The following is a 20,144-nucleotide window of genomic DNA, read 5'->3' as shown; positions in this document are numbered from 1 at the left end:
CAATCTGGAATCCTGACAAATTTCTTATATTGTCACTGATTCCGTTAACAACGCATCTGACCTAGGAGTGCTTGCTATATACAAGGTATGTGGTGCTCTGTTGCTTGAAATGTTCTATACTTTGGTAAGAGGGGGAAGTCGTGTGAGGCCTAGTGCCAGCAAATTCACTTCTAGCAAAAGGAAGTTTCATTCTTGATCAACTGTTTGGTGTAATTGTGGTTTGGGCAAGACACCTACTGTTTGTTGCAGGAGGTACGAAGTGATTTATTGATATGAGTCATAATGAGCTGCATAAATCTGGCACTAACATTAAATTGAACACACAATTAAATATGTAACTGGCCAGAATATCAAATGGATGCTTTTGTGGTTTGAAGCTGTAGTTACACACCGCCACCGGGTTAATCAACCCACCCGTGTCAATGCTGACCATCTGCAGTGATTCAGTCTTCCTTAACCTTCTGTCCCTTGATCAGATCCGTCAATGTTACGTCAGCGTTGCTTTCTCAGGCTGTGCGTTCTCGGGGGTAAATTTGCCTTTGCTATTCTTTACATTGAACCACTGTTCTCTGCTGACTGGTTCTATAAATGCGCCCCTGCCAAACGGAATTGGAAAATTGGATAAGTATGCGGTGCCACCGATTGTGACATTTAAAATCGGAGGGTTTGTTCCACTTTGGCTGAAGTTGCTTTTACAGTTGACAAAACATAAGTGAGAATGATGAAAACAGTTGCATACACTCTACATTTCACCTCTGGGTGAAAGCGAATTCTTCCTCGTACTGTCTCCCCACTTAGGCCCTTCCTCCTGATCTTAAACCACTGCATTTTGGAGGTTTGGCGTGGCAACTGCCTTCTGGTGCAAGTGAAAGAGCTTCTTCCCAACGTTATGAAATCTTATAGAACATTGCAGCACAGTACAGATTCAACCTTTTAATCTACTCCATGATCAGTCTAGTCACCGGATACATTTAAAGTGGAAGTTGATGGGTTCTTGATTAGTCAGGGTGTCAAAGGTTACGGGGAGAAGGCAGGAGAATGGGGTCAACAATAATCAGCCACGATGGAATGGCAGAGCAGACTCAGTGGGCTAAAGAGGCTAATCTTTTCCCATGTCTCAAGGTCTCTTGACACTCAGTGATGGGAATTGAACCCCAATCGCTTGTGCTATAAAGAGTTAGCTAACCGCTATGCCACCATGCCTGGCAAAAATGCCCCAGCTTATCCAGCTGTTGAAATGTCCCTCATTCCGACAAGGTGGAAATGCCTTCCTTATCAGCTCCGTTACAACTGGGAATTTCAGTTCTGGAGCATCTTTTTACTGAGGTGCGAGTGCTTTGCAGTATGATGTGATAACTTTTCCTTCCGAGCTGAGCTTAGCCTTTTGATGTTCCTTTTCACAGGACAGATGCTGTTCGGAACTTCAGACCATGCTGTCGCTGAACAGATCCATAGAGCACATAATTCAGAATTCCGTGGACCCACTCCGAGAATTAGCCTTGGCTGTCACAAGGCAAATAGTATTCCTAGGTGACTGCCCAGTGGAGGTGAGTGTTCTGCTTTGGGGCAGGGAGTTACTTGTGCAGTCCTCCACCTACCTTCCTTCTTTGCCTCGTGCCCTGTCCTGTTGCACTGACCACCTGGTCAGCCTGTTACAGCAGAGGTGGTCTCACCTTCACTAGAACAGTGGAGGCGGTGGGATGGAGGTACGGCTCTACCAAAGGAGGCGCAAGGCCCTCCTTCCTTTTGCCAGCCTGCAAGTCGCCCTAGGGCAAGGGGTAAGCACCTGCTTAGCCCTCTGAACACGGTCACGTGAAGCCACTAGATAGAACCGTAGAAAAATAGAACCATAGAACACTACAGCACAATACTTCAGCCCTCCATATTGTGCCGACCCATATAATCCTTAAAAAAGAAAGTACTAAACCCACATTACCCCATAACCCTCCATTTTTCTTTCATCCAAGAGGCTCTTAAATGCCCCTAATGTTTCAGCCTCCACCACCATCCCTGGCAAGTCATCCCAGGCACTCATAACCCTCTGTGTTAATAAAAAAAAAAAATTTACCCCTGATGTCTCAACCCCTAAATGGTTGTACGAACAGCCGGTGCATATCACAGGTCCTGGTTATGCGACCACTGACGCCAGGCAGACAGTTTCTGAAGAGTATTGATAACGGCTGGGGGTCACCCGTCCCAGCCCAGAAGGAATCAGTGGCAATCCATTTTGGTACTTGCCAAGACCAACCACGGTCAAAGCCAAGATTGCCCACGTCAGGCAACACAGCAGATGATGATGATGCTGGTCTCACCCAGGGAAGTTAGACATACATCTGTGATCTCGCATCTGGAAGCTGCTAACTAGCAGTAGACTAAGGCATCATCTAAGCCGTGGTCAAGAGGGACCAATGGACATTCAGTCCTTGCCGAGTGACCATAGTTTCGAGCTGCCCCCATGCGTTGCCAGAGGTGCAAAGGGATTGAGAGGCTCCTGTACCTCCAGTCTCTTGACACCAATGAGGAGAGATTCTGGCCCAGATGCTGGGGGTCCCTAATGATGGACACCACCTTCCCGAGACATTGCTTCTTTCCCTGGATTGCCCTGGATGGTGGGGAGAACTGGCTCACTCCCTGGTGCCGTTGCACTCTTCAGAATCAGAATCAGCTTTATTGTCCCTAACATACTACAGTGAAGTCTGTTGTTTTGTGCATCTGGTTGACAATACAGCCCTCTCTCAGAAGTGCACTGGGAGTCCCAGTTTAAACAGTGTGTTTAGTTCTTTGGAGTAGTGTGTCAGAGGTGAGAGCATTAACCATTAAATCACTTACTTTGTATTGCTTCTCCTCCTGTATTAAACAAACAGGAATCCTTCAACTGTGAAGTTAAGCGATGGAACTCCACGCACCTTCTCCAGAATTTGAAACAGAGCCTGAATTCTTTTAGTGACCGTTTCAACAGCCAGAAATGCAATTTCAATAAGTGTGTCTTGTACACCTGTATGCCAGGTAAGTGCAGCCTTGTGTTTCACGATTTTTGTGTTGGCGGCACCTTACAGTCTTGTTAGAAACTGTAGTCACAGCAACTTGATCTTCCTTTCCACTGTCTGGGAAATTTGTGTGTTTTATAACAACTGCAGAAGGCCATTCAGCCCCGTTGTGCCTGTGCTAGCTCTTGAACTGGTGAAGCAAGTTGGTCACTATGGGGTGTTGGGGGGTGGTGGACACTTTGGGCTGAGTGATGGACTTCGGCCTTTCCCACTTCTCATGTGTAAGTGAAGTTGGAATGAGGCACAGTGGAATCTCGGCATGACTGTAGGTAAACCTCCAGCATTCTTCTTTACAAACTGGTTCCTTCTTTAAATCCCTCATATTTTAGGGCAAGTTACAACAACGTCCTCCACGCTGGCGTCAGAGGAGCTACTGGGAATATCCTCCAGCGGAGCCAGTCACACTGCAACAACCACTGATGTGCCAACATCCCTGAGCAGTGCAATGAACCTGCAATCACCATTGGCCAGTACACCTCCAACCTTCCTAACCAATGGAAGCAACGTAGACCCATCCTTAAGAAATGGCAGCTTAGCCAATGGGAGTCAGATGTATCCAGCAACAGCCAATGGCAATACAACCAATGCACCTCTCTCCTTGACCACCAATGTGTTACACAATAAAAGTTACCCGCTTTCACCGTCAGCCAATACCAGCGTAATCAATGGAACCGAAACCAGTCCAGTCAACATTAGCCAACCCGCCGTAGATTACCAAGGCAATTTCAGCCCAACGTCTCTGACCATTGATAATGGAGGCGTGGCGATGGCCACGAGAATGTGCCAAACCAGTGTCATCTCCCCACTGATGTCACGGATAGCGACCGTTGTCCTCGTGTTCAGTGTGGTCGCCAATGTGATTCTGCTCAGATGTTTAGTGAGAAGGAAACAAAGGCAGGTAAGTTGAGGCCTCGTGAGATGGGTGAAGCTAGTGTCAATTCCATGTTGTTGCAGTTCCAGTTTGCACTCACCATAGATCAGAAGACATAGGCGTACTATTAACCCATTCATTCCCTTGAGTCTACTGTATTCAATCATGGTTGATTCCATTTTCCCTCTCAATCCACTTTTCTTGCCTTCTCCATAACTGTTGACACCCATACTAATCAAGAAACTATCCGCTTTAAATACGGTACTAGGTCTTAAGTCTATATTTGTCTATCTGTATAGGGCCTGGGGTAGGTGGCAGAGAATGAGTGCCAGGGCAGGTGTGTGGTGTGACTGCCAACACACCCAGTGCTCAGACACCTGGGCAAGGTTATTTGATTCCAAACAACTTTTTTTATTAATCATTATAGAATGTTTCCCACTCCCTCTCCTCTTCCCAACCATGATTCCCCCCCACCCCCCATCCCTGCCCCCTCCCCGCCCCCTCCCCACTCTCAATCCACAATAGAGACCCAAATCAGAATCAGGTTTATCATCACTCACATATGTTATGAAATGTGTTTAATTTTTGCTGCAGCAGTACAGTGCAATACATAAAATTAATACAGTACCCTAACTATATACATGTGCCTAAGACCTTTGCACAGTAATGTATACCCAGTGACTCGGCCTCCACAGCTGTCTGTGGCAATGAAGTCCACAGATTCACCACCCATCTGGCCAAAAAAATTTCTTCTGATCTCTGTTCTAAAGGGACACCTTTCTATTCTGAGGCTGTGCCCTCTGGTCCTAGATTCTCCTATTTGAAACATCCTCTCTGCATTCTCTCTATCCGGGCCATTCACAACATCAGTCAAGGGGAGTATATCTGGCAATCCCCCACAAAACTGATAGTCATACAGCATTAAAACAGGTCCTTCAGCAACACTTGTTATTGCTATCAAGATGGCCATCTAAACTAATCCCATTTTCTCCATATTCCTCTAAACCAGGGGCTCCCAACCTGGGGTCCACAGACCCCTTGTGTAATGGTGTTGGTCCATGGCATCAAAAAGGTTGGGAAACCCTGTTCTAAACCTTTTCTGCCCATGCACCTGTCCAAATAATGTTCAAATGTTGTTAAGGTACCTCCTCAATCACTTGCTCTGAAAGTTTATTACATATACAGACCACCCTCTCTGTGAAAGTTGCCCCTCAGGTTCCCATTAAACCTCTCCTGTTCACCTTAAACCTATGCCACCCCCCCCCCCCCCCAGTCTACGATTCCCTTTCCCTGAGGGATAAAGACCGCATTTCCTTATCTATGCCCCTCATGATCTCACAATCTACCTCATAATGACTTTTAACCCGCAACACCTTATTCTGCATTCTGTTACTGCATTCCCTTTTACGACCGCAATGCACTGTGTAACAATTCGTTCCATATGGATAGCATGCAAAGTAAAGTTTTATCACTGCACCTCAGTTCATATGGCAATAATTTACCTGTTTGTACACCTTGGAAGCTGGAATCAATAAAAAAAAAAGTTCTAAAACTGAGAGTGAATTTGGATGAATCCATTTAAATTGAAATAATTAAATAAAGTTAGTCTCAGTGACTTGAAACTACTGGACTATTGAGTTCTAGTCACCTCATTATAGGAAGGATGTGAAAGCTTTGGAGAGGGTGCACAGGTGATTTACCAGATTACTGGATGAGAGAGTATGTCTTGTAAGGATAGATTGAGCGAGCTGGGGATTTTCTCTTTGGACCTTTGGAGTGAAGGAGGATGAGAGGTGACTTGATAGAGGTGTATAAGATGATATAGGCATCCGTTAGTCTCGAGAGACCATGGATTTGCGCCTTGGTAAGTTTCCAGGGTGCAAGACTGGGCAAGGTTGTATGGGAGACCAGCAGTTGCCCAAGCTGCAAGCCTCCCCTCTCCACGCCACCAATGTTGTCCAAGGGAAGGGCACTAGGGCCAATACAGCTTGGCACCGGTGTCGTCGCAGAGCAGTGTGTGGTTAAGTGCCTTGCTCAAGGACACAACACACTGCCTCAGCTGAGACTTGAACTGGCGACCTTCAGATCACTAGACCAACACCTTAACCACCTGGCCACAAGATGATAAGAGGCAGAGAGAGAGTGGATAGGCAGAGACTTTTTCCCCCAGGGCAGAAATGGCTAATATGAGAGGGTATAATGTTAAGGTGATTGGAGGAAAGTATGGGAGGATCTCAGAGGTCAGCTTTTTTTTTTACACAGAGGGTGTTGGTGAGTGGAATATGCTGCTGGGGTGATGCTAGAGGCAGATTAGTGAAGTTTAAGAGACTCTTAAATGGGAATGGGGATAAAAGAAAAATGGAGGGGTATGTGGGAGAAAAGGGTTAGATTGAATTTGGAGTAGGTTAAAAGGTCGGCACAACATCAGAGGCTGAAGGGCCTGTACTGCTTTATATACTATTGTTTAAAAACCCATCTATTTCAGTAATGGCAGTAAATCCTTCTGTGTCTCGAAGCCCACCAATGTGGATGACTTCAGAGTTTGGGGACGATCAGGGATGGGCAGCAGAAGCTGGCAAGACCTGTGATGTCTGCGTCTTGTGATAAACTAAGGAGCAATTAAATTGACGTAGGACCCAAGTTGTAAAGAGGACAGAGGTATAGATGACCAAGATCAAATTGAATCGGAATCAGGTTTAATGTCACCCGCATATGTCGTGAAATTTGTCGCTTTGCGGCAGCAGTGAAGTGCAGTGCATGATAATAAAAATGGTAACTTACAGTAAGTAAATGCATTTAAGTTAAATAGGTAGTGTGAGAAAGAGAAAGTTTTTTTAAAAAAAAGGTAGTGAGATAGTGTCCATTGTCCATTCAGAAATCAGATGGTGGAGGGAAAGAAGCTGTTCCTGAATTATTGAGTGTGTGTCTTCAGGAGGTGTACCTCCTTCCTACTGGTAGCAATGAGAACAGGGCAAGTCCTGGGTGGTGGGGGTCCTTAATGATGGAGACCACCTTTTTGAGGCATTGCTCCTTGAAGATGTTCTGGATGCTGGGGGGGCTGGTGGCAATGATGGAGCTGACTGAGTTTACAACTTTCTGCAGCTTTTTTTTTGATGGTGTGTTGTTCCAACCCCCCCCCCCCCCAACTGCCCCATACCAGACAGTGATGCTGTTATGGTGGGGTAGTTCTGGGCTGAATGGTCTCCCTTTCTTTCTACCTGTTAGTATCTGATGGGTTAGGATGATTTCCTGCTTGTAATCCTATTTAAATAAAGCCCTTTCTTTCTTTGTGTGTTGCTTAGGCCCTGGGGCAGTTAACTGAGATGGAGCCGTTGTCATCGGTCAATGTGGAGCAGCAGGAGATGTGGACACAGAGGCCAAGGAGGCGATGACACGAAATACAGACGTGAGTTGGATTTGAGGTTTTCCGGTCGGCCAGTGTCTGTGGAGAAGAGTACATAGATCAGCACAGATCAGAGGCTCTTTGGGCCAGGATGTTGTGCAAACCATGTAACCTCCTCTAAGACCAGTCTAACCCTTTCCTCCTACGAGGCTGTCCATTTTCCTTTCATCCAGTGCCTGAGTTTCTTAACTTGCCCCTATTGCACTTGCCTCTACTAACACCCCTAGCAGCGCATCCCATGCGCCCGCACTTGCTGTGTGTATGTTAAAAATGCTCCTTCCTTTGATATTCCTCCAATCACCTTAAAATCATGCCCCCTCATATTAGCCAGCCCCTACCATTGGAAAGGTTTCTGTTTGTTCATTCGATCTATACTGCAAGCCTCTGATCTTTTACACCTCTATCAAGTCACCACTCATCCTCCTTCACTCCAAAGAGAAAAGCCCCAGCTTGCTCAACCCAGCCCTGAGCTCCAAAGACATGAGAAAATCTGCAGAAGTCCGAGCAACACACGCAAAACGCTGGAGGAACTCAGCAGGCCAGGCAGCATCTGTGGAAAAGAGTAGAGTCGGCGTTTTGGGCTGAAACCCTTCGGCAGGACTGGAGAGAAAAAAAAGAGCGTAGATTTTAAAGTTGTGGCGGGGGGGGGGGGGGGAGTGGATGGAGAACCACCAGGTGACAGGTGAAACCTGGAGGGGGAGGGATGAAGTAAAGAGCTGGGAAGTTGATCGGTGAGAGAGGGAGAAGGGTACGGGAAAAGAAGGGGGGGGTTTGGGGGATGCCACTGGAAGTTTGAGAAATCGACGCTCATGCCATCAGGTTGGAGGCTACCCAAACAGAATATAAGGTGTCGGTCCTCCATCCCGACAGTGGAGGAGGCCATGGATGGACAAATGGGAATGAAAGTGAAATTAAAACGGGTGGCCACTGGGAGATCCTGCTTGTTCTGGTGGACAGACCGTAGATGTTCGGCGAAGTGGTCTCCTGATCTGCATTGGGACTTACCGATGTATGGGAGGCCACACCGAGCTCTTCCTTGTGCCCTGTGCTTCAGGCAGCATCCTGGAACCAGACGGTGATGCCGCAGTGGTGGGGTAGCCCTGGGCTGAATGGTTCCCCCGATGACCTGATGCCCCCTGCCCTCTCTAAAGCTTCCACAACCTTCCGATAATGAGGCAAGCGGAACTGAACTCAGTATGGAAGAGTAGGGGCATCAGATCTGGAGTAAAGGGGATACTTTAAGGTGACAGGTAGCTCAGGAGAGATCTGTAGGAGAGAAGGGCTCCATGAAGATGGGGGGGGGGGGGGGGGCGTTAAATTGCTGAAGTGGAGATGGGAGTTCAACCCAGAGAAGCGTGAAGTGATTCCCTTTGGAAGGTCGAATTTAAAGGCAGAATAAATGGTAATGGCAGGATCCCTAGCAGTGTGGAGGAACAGAGAGATTTTGGGGTCCACGTCCATTATCCCTCAGTATTGCTGCGCAAGTTGATAGGATGGTTAAAAAGACATATCAGTGTGTTGGCTTTCATTAGTCAAGGGATCGAGTTCAAGAGCCTTTAGGTAATTTTGCAGCTCCACACGACCCTGGTCAGACCACACTTGGCGGATTGTGTTCAGCTCTGGCCGGCTCATTATAGGAAGGATGGAGAAGCTTTTCGAGAAGGGCGCACAGCATTGTGGGCTGAAGGGACTGTATTATGCTGTGGTGTTCTATGTTCTGGGGCAAATGAAAGATGGTTCAGGACAGAGGGGGTTAAGTTAGTTATCCCACTCCAGAGACTGAAGACATTGGAATATGAAGCAAAAAGCAATCTGCTGGAGGAACACAGCAGCTTCTTTGATGCAGGGTTTTGACCCGAAATGATGACAATTCCCTCCTCCCACCACTGCCCCCCGCCCCATTGATGCTGCCTCAAGGTCCTTGAGCAGATTGTTTATTTCTGAGCTGTAAAGTGGCCAGTTAAAGACTTAATCAACTTCCTCTGAGCTGCATCGTGGGCTGCTGAGTCGGTCTGATGGTATGCAATTTATTAATGTTGTCTGTGACCATTTTGCCAATGAAGGCAAGGCTGGATACAAAGTGACAAGGGGAAAGCACTAAGGGGTTTTGCCAATAGTTTCCATTCTCTTGCAGCCAGCAGCCCTTGGTGGCTAGGATTTAATCCACGTCGGCAATAACAACTGGATCTGATGCCCCTTTGCCATCTTTCTCTAATGTAATTGTTTACCTTGTGATTGTAGAACGAGATAGTTCTGTCCAAAACGAGAAGGCTCCCTGTGTCTGGCCAAGTGGAGCGTTAAATAGGGAATGAAAAGAGGCATTGTTAAAGGATGATGGATCAGAGCCAGATATTTATGCAAATGAATCAGTATTATTTAACACTCTCAATGGCATAGAAAGAGGCCTTTTGGCCCGTCAGGTCCATACTGTTTCCTAGAGGTGCAACCCTATGAGTTTCATTGCCAATCTCATCTCCTGATATCCCTGAAACATCCCCCCCACCCCCAACCAATGTCCATCTTCATCCCCTTGATTCCTTTTATTTTTAGGGGTAAATTACAGGAACCTATTAACCTACCAGGCCCCCCCCCCCCCGACTTTGGGATGTGGGAGGAACCCAGAGAGTCACAGGGAGAATTTGCAACCCCCATGCTGTTCTGTAAAGCCCGTTTTAGACCACACGTGGGAATATTTTGCTCATTTCTGGTCACCTCAATATAGGAAGGATGTGGCAGCTTTAGAGAGGGTATAGAGGAGATTTACCAGAATGCTGCCTGGATTAGAGAGCTGAGATAGGTTAAGTGAGCTGGGGATTTTCTCTTTAGAGTGAAGGAGGACTTGGTAGAGGAGTAAAAGATAAGAGGCAAACATCGAGTGGGTAGCCAGAGGTTTTTTTCACAGGGTGGAAATGGCTGATGAAGGATTTTGGCCTGATATACCATATAACAATTACAGCACGGAAACAGGCCATCTCGGCCCTTCTAGTCCGTGCCAAACGCTTACTCTCACCTAGTCCCACTGACCTGCACTCAGCCCATAACCCTCCATTCCTTTCCTGTCCATATACCTATCCAATTTTGCTTTGAATGACAATATCGAACCTGCCTCTACCACTACTGGAAGCTCATTCCACACAGCTACCACTCTGAGTAAAGAAATTCCCCCTTGTGTTACCCCTAAACTTTTGCCCCTAACTCTCAACTCATGTCCTCTTGTTTGAATCTCCCCTACTCTCAATGGAAAAAGCCTATCCACGTTAACTCAATCTATCCCCCTCATAATTTTAAATACCTCTATCAAGTCCCCCCTCAACCTTCTACGCTCCAAAGAATAAAGACCTAACTTGTTCAACCTTTCTCTGTAACTTAGGTGCTGAAACCCAGGTAACATTCTAGTAAATCTCCTCTGTACTCTCTCTATTTTGTTGACATCTTTCCTATAATTCGGTGACCAGAACTGTACACATTTCTGGTCTGCATCAACTGTTTCCTCCTTTCCATAGATGCTGCCTGACATGCTGAGTTCCTCCAGCATTTTGTGTGTGTGGCTTGGATTTCTAGAACCTGCAGATTTTCTCGTGTTTGTACAAGGGGGTTGGGAGGAAACTGTAGGGGAGATGTTAAAGGTAGATTTTTTTTTTTTACACAGAGTGGTGGGTACGTGGAAGGGGCTGCCTGGGGTGCTGGTAGAGGCGGCTAGAGTACATTAGCAACATTTAAGAAAATCTCAGATAGGCACATAGGTGAAAGAAGAATTGAATTGACATTATTACTTATATCCGTCATATACATGAGTAAAATCTTTACGTTACGTCTCCTTCTAAATGTGCAATTTATAGTAATTTATAATAAATAGTTTGCACAACAGGGCAGACAATATGACATAGAAATACAATTGTATCAGCATGAGTGGTGGGTAATGTAGGAGGGAAGGGTAGGATTGATCTTGGAGTAGGTTAAAGAGCCGGCACAACATTGTGGGCTGAAGGGTCTGCTGTGTGCGTACAGTCTATGTATGTTCCTGAGGTCAGGATTAAGTCTGGGTCTTTGGATCTAAGGTCTGGGTAAATGTTTTGTAAGGCTGTGTAGAAAGCTGCACAAAGAGAGCGCAGCTTGCTTTTTTCCCCCAATCGCGGACTTGATGTTCTGGTAACCTACTTAAAGTTGTGGTTGCGAAGATGAGGTGGGAGAATTTGTGCAGCAAGCGGTTGACATTTAGAACACACTGATATTAAGAACATAGAACACTACAGCACAGTACAGACATTTCAACCCATGATATTGTGCTGACCTTTTAACCTACTCGAAGATCAATTTAATCCTTCCATCCTACAGTTGAGGTCAGAAGTTTACAAACACCAAATACACTTAAACTCAGTTTTTCATAATTCCTGACATTCCTGGGAAGAACTGAGAAAGCGCGGTGCGAGCGAGGAGGCTTACAAATCTGACTCAGTTACACCTGTTCTGTCTGGAGGAATGGAACAAAATTCCAGCAACTTACTGTGAGAAGCTTGTGGAAGGCTACCCAAAACGTTTGACCCAAGTTAAACAATTTAAAGGCAATGCTACCAAATACTAACAAAGTGAATGTAAACTTCTGACCCACTGGGAAAGTGATGAAAGAAATAAAAGCTGAAATAAATCATTTAAATCATATATTAAAAAAAAAAATTGGATAGGTATGTGGACAGGAAAGGAATGGAGGGTTATGGGCTGAGTGCAGGTCGGTGGAACTAGGTGAGAGTAAGCGTTCGGCACGGACTAGAAAGGCTGAGATGGCCTGTTTCTGTGCTGTAATTATATGGTTATTCTCTCTACTATTATTCTGACATTACACATTCTTAAAATAAAGTAGTGATCCTAACTGACCTAAGACAGGGAATGTTTTCCAGCATTAAATGTCAGGAATTGTGAAAAACTGAGTTTAAATGTATTTGGCTAAGGTGTATGTAAACTTCTGACTTCAACTGTACATAGCCCTCCAGTTCTCTTTCATCCGTGTGTCTTACCAAAAAATTTCTGAAATGCCCTCAAGTATTTGCCTTTACCATCACCCTGACAGCTTATTCCATGCATCTGTCACTCTGTGTTTTTAAAAAAAAACTTACCTCTGACATCCCCCTCCAATAATCTTATAACTATGCTCTTGTGTATTAGGCATTGCTGCCCTGGGGAGAAAAATACTGTGGCTATCCGCTTGACCTCTTCACTACAAAGATAAAAGCCCTGGCTTGCTCAGCCTTTCCTCACAAGACAAGCTCTGTAATCCAGGCAGTGGCCTGGTAAATCTCCTCTACATCCTCTCTAAGGCCTCCACTTCCTTTCTCTAATGAGGCGACCGGAGCTGGATGCGGTACTCCAAGTGTGGTCTAACCAGGGTTTTATATTAAACTGAAACCTATTTCAACAAGGGAATTGGACAAGCGTTTGAAACAGACAAAGCTGGAGAGGGGGGAAGGGTTTTAGAAACTGGGACCAGTTCTTCTGATGAACCTCCTGTACTGTAATGCTGACTCTTTCTATTGCAGAGCACAAGATAACTTGCCTAAGACTTACTTTGAGCAAGTCCTGCTTCATGCTGCATCTGATGTTCCCGGCATGCACCACCCCCAGGCTTTACTTTACGTCACATGCTGCTGCCAAGTCTCCTCACCATTGACCACCCCCTCGCCCCGGAACTGAGAAACGGACTCGCTGCCCACAGACTGAGGTGCTGGAAAGTGAGCGGTCTGTGTATTGGAAGGAATGTTAATGGTTATTGTTTCCCTTGTGGAACTTGCTAAGCCACAGAAGCCTCCTCCACAGGCCACAGCTGGATAACCTTTGCCACAGGGACTGACATCGTGGCCAACTGAAGGCTGCTTTAATGTTCTCTTGAGGGACGATCCAGGTGCCTCAGCAGGGTTAATGGCAAATGACAGCCTGTTGGAGACTGGGAGGTGTGCAAGAACTCCTCCCCACATCCAGACCCACTCTGATTGGGAGGGGTGGGGGGGGTGGAATGAGACCTCTCTGAGGGCCATCATGGACAAGTTGGGCCGAATGGCATTGTAGCTCACTGAAAGCAAAGTATAATTAAGGGATTGAATTCATCTATCTGTATGGCGAGGTCTGGGGAAGTGATCACTGCTCTGCGTAGGACTTGACGAGTGCTGAAACATTCCATTAAGTTGGGAATGCAAAACTGGCTGAAGTGACCTGTCGCTTGCGATCTCATTTATGCTTTCGTGTTGACGATCGACTGATCCAAGCTAAAGAATTGCACTGAATATATTTTTACCACTGACTTTGGCTGAACTTTTCTGATTGTATTTTTTTATTAACATTCTTGTATCTGCTGTTGTTTGCTTGGCCCTTCCTGCTGAGCAAGTTTTGTGGGGTGGGAGGGAGAAGCAGGGAGCCTGTCTTCCGATGCTTTCCTTTCGGGGTATGAGAGAGCCGCTTGAAGGAAGGAAGGCTGGATTAGAGGGGACCAGGCGGTTAAGTTTTTTGGGAAGGTCCAGAGGGTAGTGGTTGCTGGTAGTCGTCTGAGTTAGGATACAAATACTCGGTTTGGAGGCAGATGTGCAAGGAGGGTGGGCACCAGAGATGGCGGGGGGGGTGAGGAACGGGAGAAGGAACGCTCCTCTCTCAGCATGGGCACTCTCTCTTGAGGTTGGAAGGTTCCCACTTTAAAAAGTTGGACACATACCGCACAAGAGATCCTGCAGATGCCGGAAATGATGAAGGGCCTCGTCCCGAAACGGCGGCTGTTTATTCTCCTCTGCGCACGGCGCCCGAGTTCCTCCAGCACGGTGCGTGTGTTGCCCGGGATACATACGGCCCTTCCCCACAAGTGACAGAGGTGGGTCGGGAGCGAAGTGAACTCCGGCACCCCTCACCTCTCTCCCACCACCAAGTATCTCCTCTTGAAACCCTCGAAGTATTGACCTTCACTCATCACGTAGCTGGGGAGGGGGGTGGGAGGGGGTCATTGCAGGGTTACTGTAGGTCACCTGCATCAAGTAGCCAATGTGAATGGCACTCCTGATTAACCCGTGTCTCTGCCACACATTGGGTTGTGAACAATGTGTCGCTATGTGATGATACACAGTAGTTTGGGTACTATGTACTTACTGGGGCCATACTTTGTTCTATGGCTGCATAGTCGCATATCCAAATAATGTGAGCTTGGAAAACATATTTATTGTTCTTTAAAATAAAAGCAAATGTTTAATAGTGGTGGATTTTTTTTTAGGTACTTGCTAAATGTGTAAGTATTGGAACAAGTGGTAATTTTTTTTATTCAATACTACAAAGGCTTATCCACAAACAAAATACAAACATTAGGGAATCACAAGACTCGATTTCGAATTAAAATATGGTTGCTACTATCTAAAAATGCTTAGTTCCTTGGTGGGCAGGTACTGTTCCCAGAAATCCTGCAGTGCCCCCTCTCTCTGGCCCCCTGGGCACGAGTGTAACCCCAACAGAGGGGCAGGCAGTTGGCTTGGCCAGAGCCCTCCACTGCTTGCTGCCCAGACCCATGAACGGCCGGCTTGGCCAGGCCCAGGAACATGCCCATCAGTAGATCTCCCGAGCAACCTGCTCTTCTCCGTCCCGGGGGCGTGTCAGGAGCGTGGGCTGATGTGCAGTTGAAGCCTGAGAAGCAACCTCTTCAGATACCCCATCAGGGGCAAGGACCTCGCACACTCTGTATAACTGTGGTCACTGACTCCTCCCGCCCACAGAATGGACAGCTAGGCGAGTGTCAGTGAACTGGCTTAACAATCTGTTGCATGGTACTGTGCTGTGCAACTCCTTCCACCCCAGGTCCCCAATGTACAAGGGAAGAACCTCTGCATAAAGAGACTTCCACTGGGGACTTTGCCCACCACTGGCTGGTAAAACAGATCACCGCGGCGTGTCCGGTTGAATTAGCACCACTGAGGTCATCCACCTATGACAGTTTACTGCTTTAACCCCACATCCCTCAGTTCACTCCATTTCCACTCCGTCTGCCTCACACTTTTTTGCCAGTGCTTGTTGGTTGAACATCCACTAGCGATATCCTACCACTAAGAACATCTTCCGCAGGGACTGATCTCCACGTGATTTCCTTGTCTAAGCATCCCTCGCCACCGATCTCCCTCCTGGCACTTGTCACTGCAAGCAGGGCAACTGCTAAGCCTCCTCCCTCAACACCATTCGTGACCTTGATCTGTCCTTCCAATCAGCTGCAAGCCTGCCGGGGTGGTCGACTGCATCCGGTACTCCTGGTGTGCTTGCCTCTACCTTGGGGAGAAGCGACGTAGATTGGGGGGGGGGGGGGCGCTTCGCCGAGTACCTTTGCTCCATCCGCCAGGAAAAGGCGGGATTTTCGGGCAGCCACCCATTTCAATTCCACTTCCCGTTCCCATTCTGGCGTGGTGGTCCATGGCCTCCTTTACAGCTCCGATGACGGCACGCTCGGATTGAGGGGAATAACACCCAATACCAGCGCTCCAGGAGCCAGAATAAGGATGAGAAGGGGTACAAGTTGGCAAGTGATAGGTGAGATGAGGTGAGAGGGATGGTAGGAGATGGGGACAAGGTAAGAAACTGGGAGGTAATAGGTGGAAGAGATAAAGGGTGGAAGAAGCAATCTGATAGGAGAGGACAGTTGACCATGGGAGAAAGGAAAGAGGGAGGAGGAGTCGGAAGGCATGATAGAGGAACCAGAATGGGGAACTGAAAAACGATACCAGCATTATAGCTAGAAATCTGGCTGAGTGGTGTCATAACAACAACCTCTTACTCGTTGTCAGCAAGAGCAAATGCTGGTTATAAACGTCAGAAGAAGGAAACCAGAGGCCCATTAGCTAGTTTAGATCAGAGGTGGAGAGGGTCAGCAACTTTAAATACCCTAGGTTTTGTTACTTTGGAGGACCTGTCCTGGGCCAGCGCACAAGTGCAATTACGAAGAAAGCACAGCAAGTTCCTCCACTTCCTTAGGATATTGCAGAAACTTGGCACAGCATCGGAAACTTTGACAAACTTCTATACAGCTACACACAACGTTTGTATATTGACTGGCTGTGTCATAGCCTGGTGTAGAAAAAAAAACATTGCCCTTGAATGGAAAATCTTGCAAAAAGTCATGGATATAGCCCAGTCCATCATGAGTAAAGTGCTCCCCACCATTGAGCACATCTACATGACATGCTGTCTCAGAAAAGCGGCGTCCATTATCAAGGACCCCCACCACATAGACTGCTCTCTTCTTGCTGCTGCTACCAGGAAGAAGGTTCAGGAGCCTCGGGACTCACACCAGATTCAGGAACAGTTATTACCCCTCATCATCAGGCTCTTGAACTAAACGGAATAACTTCACAACTTCACTTGCCCCATCTTTGAAATGTTCTAACCAATAGACTCACTTTCAAGGACTCTTCATCTAATTTTCTTGATATTTATTGCTTATTTATTCATCATTATTATTTAATTCTTTTTGTATCTGCACAATTTGTTGTCTACTGCACTCTGGTTGAATGCCCTAGTTCAGCAGTTTCATTGATTCTGATATGGTTATTATTCTATAGATAACTGAGCATGCCTACAAGAAAATGAATCTCAGGGTTGTATTTGGTGACATATACAGTGCCTATAAAGAGTTTACAGCTCCCTTGGAAGTTTTCATGTTTTATTGTTTTACAACATTGAAGCACAGTGGATTTAATTTGCCTTTTTTGACACTGATCAATAGCAAAGACTCTTTTGTGTCAAAGTGAAAGCAAATTTCTACAAATTGGTGTAAATTTGTTACAATTATTAAACACAAATAATTGATTGCATAATTACTCATCCCCTTTAGTACACACACCTTTGGCAGCAATTACAGCTTGAGTCTGTGTGGCTAGGTCTCTATCAGCTTTTCATATCAGGATGCTGAAATTTTTCCTAATTCTTCTTTACAAAACTGCTCAAGTTCTGTCAGATTGCAATGGGATCATAGGTGAACAGCCCTTTTCAAGACCAGTCACAAATTCTTAATTGGATTGAGGTCAGGAGTCTGACTTAGCCACTCCAGGACATTAACTTTGTTGTTTCTAATCCATTACGATGTAGCTTTGGCTTTATGCTTGCCTGGTTATTGTCTTGCTGGAAAATAAGTCTTTTTCCAAGTCACAGTTCTCTTACAGGCTGCACCAGGTTTTCCTCCTTGATTTCCCTGTATTTTGCCACATTCATTTTACCCTCTTCATTCACAGCCTTCTAGGACCTGTTGCAGTGAAATATCCCCGCAACATGATGCTTCACGGTAGAGATTTTGTGCATTTGATGATGTGCAGTGTATGGCTTACATTTACCTGATGGCCAGAAAGCTCAATTTTGGTTTCATCAGATCATAGAATCTTCTTCCAGCTGACTTAGTCTCCCACATGCCTTCTGGCAAACTCTAGCTGAGATTTTATGTGAGTTTTTTTCCAACAGTGGCTTTATCTTTACCACTCTCCCATAAAGCTGCAGCTGGTGAAGTGCCCGGGCAATAGTTGTATGCGCAGTCTCTCCCATCGCAGCCACTGAAGCTTGTATCTCCTCCAGAATTGCCATAGGTCTCTTGGTGGCCTCCCTCACTAGTCCCCTTCTTGCACGGTCACTCAGTTTTTGAGGACGGTCTGCTCTAGGCAGACTTACAGCTGTGTCATATTCTTTCATGATGATTGACTTTACTCCAAGGAATACTCAGTGACTTGGAAACTTTCTTGTATCCATCTCCTGACTTGTGCTTTTCGATAACCTTTTCACAGAGTTGCTTGGAGCATTCTTTTGTCTTCATGATGTAGTTTTTGCCAGGATACTGACTCACCAGCAGCTGGATCTTCCAGGTATTGGTGTAATTTTACTACAATCAATTGAAACACCTTGACTGCACACAGGTCTCCAAAAACAGATCTCCATTTAACTTATTATTTCATTTTTCAATCTTTTTTATTGATTTCCAAATAAAGAATATACAAATCGGAAGAGGAGTTTAACAAGTAGATAATATAAAAGACATATGAACAGCACATCCTTCCAGTCATCTTCAAACCTTCATGGATAAGGATTTTCCCCAAAGAGAATAAAGAAAAATAAATAAATAAAAATAAATTAAATCATGTGAAAATATTGAATAAAGGGCCGCCAGACTTGTTCAAAATTAAAGGATGTATCAAATGTCCGGTTCATTTAACTTATTATGAGACTTCTAATACCAATTGGCTGCACCAGTACTTATTTGGTGTGTCATATTAACGGGGGGTGGGGGGTTAATACTATGCAATCAATTATTTTGTATTTTATACTTGTTATCAGTTTAGATCATTTTGTAGAGATAAGTTTTCACTTTGAAATGAGCGGCTTTTTCTGTTGATCAGTGTCAAAAAAAGCCAAATTAAATCCATCGTGATTCAATGTTGTAAAGCAATAAAACATGAAAACTTCCGGGGGTGGGGTGAATACTTTTTAAAGGCACTGTATGTGCTTTGATAATAAAAGTTACTTTGAACATTGAAGATTAGCTGACTGGAAGGAGGCAAAGAATGGAAATAGAGGTAGCTGTTTTTGTTTGGCTGCCGGTGACTAGTGCTGTTCTACAGGGACTGGTGCTGGGAACCCTTCTTTTCACATTGTATATCAACAATTTGATGGATGCAATTGGTGGGTTTGTGGCTGAGGTTTCAGTTGATACAAAGATAGGTGGAGGGGCAGATAGTGTTCAGGAAGCAGGGAGTCTGCAGAAGGTCTTAAACAGATTGCGTGATTGGGCAAAGAAGTGACAGATGGAACATTGTGTAGGGAAGTGTCTGGTCATGCACTTTGGTAGAGTAATAAAGGGGTAGACTATTTTCAAAACGGAGAAAATTCAAAAATTGGAAATAGAACTTAGAACAATACAGCACAGTACAGGCCCTTCGGCCCACAATGTTGTGCCAACCCTTAAACCCTTCCTTCCATTTAACCCCCTCCCCACCTTAAATTCCTCCATATACCTGTCTGTAGTCTCTTAAATTTCACTAGTGTATCTGCCTCCACCACTGACTCAGGCAGTGCATTCCACGCACCAACCACTCTCTGAGTAAAAAAACCTTCCTCTAATATTCCCCCTTGAACTTCCCTCCCCTTACCTTAAAGCCATGTCCTCTTGTACTGAGCAGTGGTGTTCTGGGGAAGAGGCGCTGGCTGTCCACTCATCTATTCCTCTTAATATCTTGTATACCTCTATTATGTCTCCTCTCATCCTCCTTCTCTCCAGAGCGTTAAACCCTAGCTCCCTTAATCTCTGATCATAATGCATACTCGCTAAACCAGGCAGCATCCTGGTAAATCTCCTCTGTACCCTTTCCAATGCTTCCACATCCTTCCTATAGTGAGGCGACCAGAACTGGACACAGTACTCCAAGTGTGGTCTAACCACACTTTTATAGAGCTGTATCATTACCCCACAACTCTTAAACTCTATCCCTTGACTTATGAAAGCTGACACTCTATTAGCTTGCAAAGAGACTTGGGAGTCCTTGTGCAGGATTCTTTAATGGTTAACTTGTAGGTTGAGTCGGTGGTGTGGAAAGCAAATGCAATGTTAGCATTCATTTCAAGAGATCTATAATATAAAAGTAAGGATGTGATGCTGATGCTTTATACAGCATTGATCAGACCACAGCTGGAGTATTGTGAGCAGTTTTGGGCCCATTATCAAAGTAAAGTTGTCTAGGCATTGGAGAGAGTCCAGAGGAGGTTCATGAGAATGACTCCAGGAATGAAAAGGTTAACAGGTTAACATTTGATGAGAATTAGATGGCTCTGGGCCTGTACTCAC

General features: G+C 45.7%; 1 protein-coding gene across 4 annotated transcripts in view; it reads left to right on the top strand.

The window, feature by feature from the left end:
- LOC140719493 (uncharacterized) overlaps positions 1 to 14,542 on the top strand; it is a 101,593-nt gene extending 87,051 nt beyond the window's left edge. For all 4 annotated transcript variants that reach the window (XM_073034211.1, XM_073034210.1, XM_073034208.1 and 1 more), the window contains exons 5-9: positions 1,404 to 1,547; positions 2,865 to 3,006; positions 3,377 to 3,945; positions 7,221 to 7,324; positions 12,853 to 14,542. In XM_073034211.1, coding sequence (XP_072890312.1) covers positions 1,404 to 1,547; positions 2,865 to 3,006; positions 3,377 to 3,945; positions 7,221 to 7,310 — 945 coding nt within the window. In that variant the 3' untranslated portion in view covers positions 7,311 to 7,324; positions 12,853 to 14,542. The remainder of the gene's footprint in view (positions 1 to 1,403; positions 1,548 to 2,864; positions 3,007 to 3,376; positions 3,946 to 7,220; positions 7,325 to 12,852) is intronic.
- The last annotated feature ends 5,602 nt before the right edge of the window (positions 14,543 to 20,144 follow it).

Source organism: Hemitrygon akajei, chromosome 31 (assembly GCF_048418815.1).
Source record: "Hemitrygon akajei chromosome 31, sHemAka1.3, whole genome shotgun sequence".
Classification (NCBI taxonomy): domain Eukaryota; kingdom Metazoa; phylum Chordata; class Chondrichthyes; order Myliobatiformes; family Dasyatidae; genus Hemitrygon; species Hemitrygon akajei.
This window is presented reverse-complemented; position numbering and strand designations above follow the sequence as displayed.